This window comes from Borostomias antarcticus, assembly GCF_949987555.1.
Source record: "Borostomias antarcticus genome assembly, chromosome: 22".
NCBI classification, from domain to species: domain Eukaryota; kingdom Metazoa; phylum Chordata; class Actinopteri; order Stomiiformes; family Stomiidae; genus Borostomias; species Borostomias antarcticus.
In genome coordinates, this window is record NC_140255.1 from 7439522 (window position 1) to 7444521 (window position 5000).

The 5000-nt window shown below is 50.8% G+C and overlaps 1 protein-coding gene across 1 annotated transcript in view; it reads left to right on the forward strand.

The window, feature by feature from the left end:
* The window catches only part of cog7 (component of oligomeric golgi complex 7), a gene marked incomplete at its 3' end in the record, with an annotated part of 19798 nt that overhangs the window by 803 nt on the left and 13995 nt on the right, over positions 1–5000 (forward strand). The window contains exons 3-4 of the mRNA XM_084456015.1: positions 3615–3763; positions 4503–4619. Of these exons, the coding sequence (XP_084312141.1) occupies positions 3615–3763; positions 4503–4619 (266 nt within the window). The remainder of the gene's footprint in view (positions 1–3614; positions 3764–4502; positions 4620–5000) is intronic.

Sequence of the window (5000 nt, forward strand, 5' to 3'; positions counted from 1 at the left end):
GCACTTCATAGCACTTTCATCCAAAGGCCTTTTATACAATGGCCTCTCATTCACCCATTCACACACATTCACACACGAATGGCGGCCAGCTTCCATGCAAGGTGCTAGCCTGCTCATTGGGGGCAATTTTTGGTTCAGTGCGAGTCAAAAGACTTCTTGTTGTTGGAGATGAATGGTTGTAAACCATGAACTCAGCCAGGTATATTGGAATTCAATTAAACAGTTCTCTTTGCTTCCCAACCACCATCTCATCTACTTTATGTTGCTGTATTTTTCGTTTTATTCTTTCTTGTTTTTAGAGCGCAATCAACTTTTACCAAGAGGACAAAGTCCCTCCATTCACCCAACTTGGTCCTCGACCGCCGCGTTCCGTAGGCCTATAGGCCTGCCGTTCTCGCTTCAGAGAGAGAGAGAGAGAGAAATGGACCTATAGGCCTGCCGTTCTCGCTTCAGAGAGAGAGAGAGAGAGAGAGGCCTATAGGCCTGCCGTTCTCGCTTCAGAGAGAGCGAGAGAGAGAGAGAGATAGGCCTATAGGCCTGCCGTTCTCGCTTCAGAGAGAGAGAGGAGAGAGAGAGAGAGAGAGGCCTATAGGCCTGCCGTTCTCGCTTCAGAGAGAGAGAGAGGAGAGAGAGAGAGATGGGCCTAGGCTTGCCGTTCTCGCTTCACCACGGATCTTCCTAAAGTTCCTCTCTTAATTTTTTCCAGTAATCCAAACTACATATCCAATTCCTATTAGATTTTTGATCACTCACACGTGAACCAATTCCATCATAGATCTGATTTCAGACTTTTATTCCACTGACGCCATAACCTATTTGAGGGGCTCTTTTGCAAAAACAGACATCTCCGTTTGTAGATAAGATATCCAAAATCATATTTGACCATATCTGCTGAGGTTTAAAATAGTAGGCCTATTCATCTCTTGATACAGAATGACAACATGCGGGACATGAACAGATAGTTGGCGTTTTCGTAAAAACATTCACACACCCTAATATTTATTCACAAACACAAACTTCTGCGTCAGGAGAATAAGTCTTGTCATATTCAAGTCTCGTCTTAATATGGGAGCTACAGTATAATGTAAGGGGATGGATGAAGGACTTAAAATTAACTGATTGTAATGAATATATTCTGGAGCATTTGGACTGAATTAGAGTATTGAATAGAGGATATTATTCATAAAGAAAAGGTCAGGAGTGCTCTGAAGTTCAGACAGGTGTGATGAAGGAGCTGCAGTATTTAGTCAGGAACACAAACTGAGCTGAGAAGCCTAGTATAGCAGCATTTGTCAATAAAGGCTTTAACTTTTGCCAGTTGCTTTTCTTTGAAGTGTCAACTCTTTGAGGGGAACCTGTAAACATTGACATTACAGTTTAAGTTCATCCTACGTTTATGGCGTTATTCTTATTTCCAAATTGATATTACAGTAATAGTATCCAATATTTAAATCACTTTGATGTGTATAATGTTAAGTGAACACAGCGCTACAGTGTAGGCCTATACCTCTAGTTATTTTCAAAAGTCTCTGGATCTGCCTGTTACACCAGAACACAGCTCTGGATCTGCCTGTTACACCAGAACACAGCTCTGGATTTCTAGCACCAAAATGTAGCTCCGGCAGTATCGATCCGCCTCCGGGTTCGAGCTTCGTTTTGGCCTGGTAGTGTGTAATTGCTAGGCGTGGTAGTGTGTAACTGTACTACCTCCCCCTGTGTCTGACCTGCGTACTACCTCCCCCTGTGTCTGACCTGCGTACTAACTCCCCCTGTGTGTCTGAGCTGCGTACTAACTCCCCCTGTGTCTGACCTGCGTACTACCTCCCCCTGTGTGTCTGAGCTGCGTACTAACTCCCCCTGTGTCTGACCTGCGTACTACCTCCCCCTGTGTCTGACCTGCGTACTAACTCCCCCTGTGTGTCTGAGCTGCGTACTAACTCCCCCTGTGTCTGACCTGCGTACTACCTCCCCCTGTGTCTGACCTGCGTACTAACTCCCCCTGTGTCTGAGCTGCGTACTACCTCCCCCTGTGTCTGACCTGCGTACTACCTCCCCCTGTGTCTGACCTGCGTACTAACTCCCCCTGTGTCTGACCTGTGTACTACCTCCCCCTGTGTCTGACCTGCGTACTACCTCCCCCTGTGTCTGACCTGCGTACTAACTCCCTGTGTCTGACCTGCGTACTACCTCCCCCTGTGTCTGACCTGCGTACTACCTCCCTGTGTCTGACCTGTGTACTACCTCCCCCTGTGTCTGACCTGCGTACTACCTCCCCCTGTGTCTGACCTGCGTACTACCGCCCCCTGAGCTGCGTACTACCTCCCCCTGTGTCTGACCTGCGTACTAACTCCCTGTGTCTGACCTGCGTACTAACTCCCCGTGTCTGACCTGCTTACTAACTCCCTGTGTCTGACCTGCGTACTAACTCCCCCTGTGTCTGACCTGCGTACTACCTCCCTGTGTCTGACCTGCGTACTACCTCCCTGTGTCTGACCTGCGTACTAACTCCCCCTGTGTCTGACCTGCGTACTAACTCCCTGTGTCTGACCTGCGTACTAACTCCCCCTGTGTCTGACCTGCGTACTAACTCCCTGTGTCTGACCTGCGTACTACCTCCCCCTGTCTGACCTGCGTACTAACTCCCTGTGTCTGACCTGCGTACTAACTCCCCCTGTGTCTGACCTGCGTACTAACTCCCCCTGTGTCTGACCTGCGTACTAACTCCCCCTGTGTCTGACCTGCGTACTACCTCCCCCTGCGTCTGACCTGCGTACTAACTCCCTGTGTCTGACCTGCGTACTAACTCCCCCTGTCTGACCTGCGTACTACCTCCCCCTGTGTCTGACCTGCGTACTAACTCCCCCTGTGTCTGACCTGCATACTAACTCCCTGTGTCTGACCTGCGTACTACCTCCCCCTGTGTCTGACCTGCGTACTACCTCCCCCTGTGTCTGAGCTGCGTACTACCTCCCCCTGTGTGTCTGAGCTGCGTACTACCTCCCCCTGTGTCTGACCTGCGTACTAACTCCCCCTGTGTGTCTGAGCTGCGTACTACCTCCCCCTGTGTCTGACCTGCGTACTAACTCCCCCTGTGTGTCTGAGCTGCGTACTACCTCCCCCTGTGTCTGACCTGCGTACTACCTCCCCCTGTGTCTGACCTGCGTACTAACTCCCTGTGTCTGACCTGCGTACTAACTCCCCCTGTGTCTGACTTGCGTACTAACTCCCCCTGTGTGTCTCAGAGCTGCGTACTAACTCCCCCTGTGTGTCTGAGCTGCGTACTAACTCCCCCTGTGTGTCTCAGAGAGCAGTAACCAGGCCCTCCCTGTGTTCAGAGAGCAGTAACCAGGCCCTCCCTGTGTTCAGAGAGCAGTAACCAGGCCCTCCCTGTGTTCAGAGAGCGGTAACCAGGCCCTCCCTGTGTTCAGAGAGCAGTAACCAGGCCCTCCCTGTGTTCAGAGAGCAGTAACCAGGCCCTCGCTGTGTTCAGAGAGCGGTAACCAGGCCCTCCCTGTGTTCAGAGAGCGGTAACCAGGCCCTCCCTGTGTTCAGAGAGCAGTAACCAGGCCCTCCCTGTGTTCAGAGAGCAGTAACCAGGCCCTCCCTGTGTTCAGAGAGCAGTAACCAGGCCCTGCAGAACATGCCCAGGGTGCTGCGCGACGTGGAGGCGCTGAAGCAGGAGGCGTCCTTCCTCAAGGAGCAGATGGTCCTGGTGAAGGAGGACATCAGGAAGTTCGAGCAGGACACCGCCCAGTCCATGCAGGTGCAGTACAGTATGGCAGCCCTGATGTTCAGTCACTGTAGAGACTCTGCTCTGGGCCACACAGACATGTGCCCCCAGGTAGAAGTCCACTGATTCATGTTTTTGGTGACAAGCGGATTTTAAGGTTAAAGCACATTATATTATTGACAATAGAATAATGATATGTTATAAACATTAAGGACGCACACTGTCATAAATATTAAGGGGACACACCGTTAGTTGTAGTCAGGTACTGTAGATGGATAGTAGTGTATACTATGTTGCATTAATGCTCAATTAAAAAAAAAGTTTGGGCCGTGTGCTAGATTTTTATTGAAGAGTGTAATAAATGTAGGACTGTACAAGTAAATGTGTTTAAGTTGTGTGTCCCTGATCTTGGGATGGGTGTGTTGGTGGAGATGGACCAGGTGTGTGGGTTATTGATCCTAGATCAGTGTGTTGGTGGAGATAGACCAGGTGTGTGGGTTATTGATCCTAGATCGTTGTGTTGGTAGAGATGGACCAGGTGTGTGGGTTATTGATCCTAGATCGGTGTGTTGGTAGAGATGGACCAGGTGTGTGGGTTATTGATCCTAGATCGGTGTGTTGGTAGAGATGGACCAGGTGTGTGGGTTATTGATCCTAGATCAGTGTGTTGGTGGAGATAGACCAGGTGTGTGGGTTATTGATCCTAGATCGGTGTGTTGGTAGAGATGGACCAGGTGTGTGGGTTATTGATCGTGGGGTGGCTGTGTTGCAGGTGCTGGTGGAGATAGACCAGGTGAAGTCTCGTATGCAGCTGGCCTCGGAGGCTCTTCAGGAGGCTGATAAATGGAGCACGCTGAGCGCAGACATCGAGGAGACCTTCAAGACTCAGGTGATGACGAGGACTCCTCCTTCAGGACCTAGCAGATCCCGTTCTCCTCCTTCAGGACCTAGCAGATCCCGTTCTCCTCCTTCAGGACCTAGCAGGTCCCGTTCTCCTCCTTCAGGACCTAGCAGGTCCCGTTCTCCTCCTTCAGGACCTAGCAGATCCCGTTCTCCTCCTTCAGGACCTAGCAGATCCCGTTCTCCTCCTTCAGGACCCACCAGGTCCCGTTCTCCTCCTTCAGGACCTAGCAGATCCCGTTCTCCTCCTTCAGGACCTAGCAGATCCCGTTCTCCTCCTTCAGGACCTAGCAGATCCCGTTCTCCTCCTTCAGGACCTAGCAGATCCCGTTCTCCTCCTTCAGGACCTAGCAGGTCCCGTTCTCCTCCT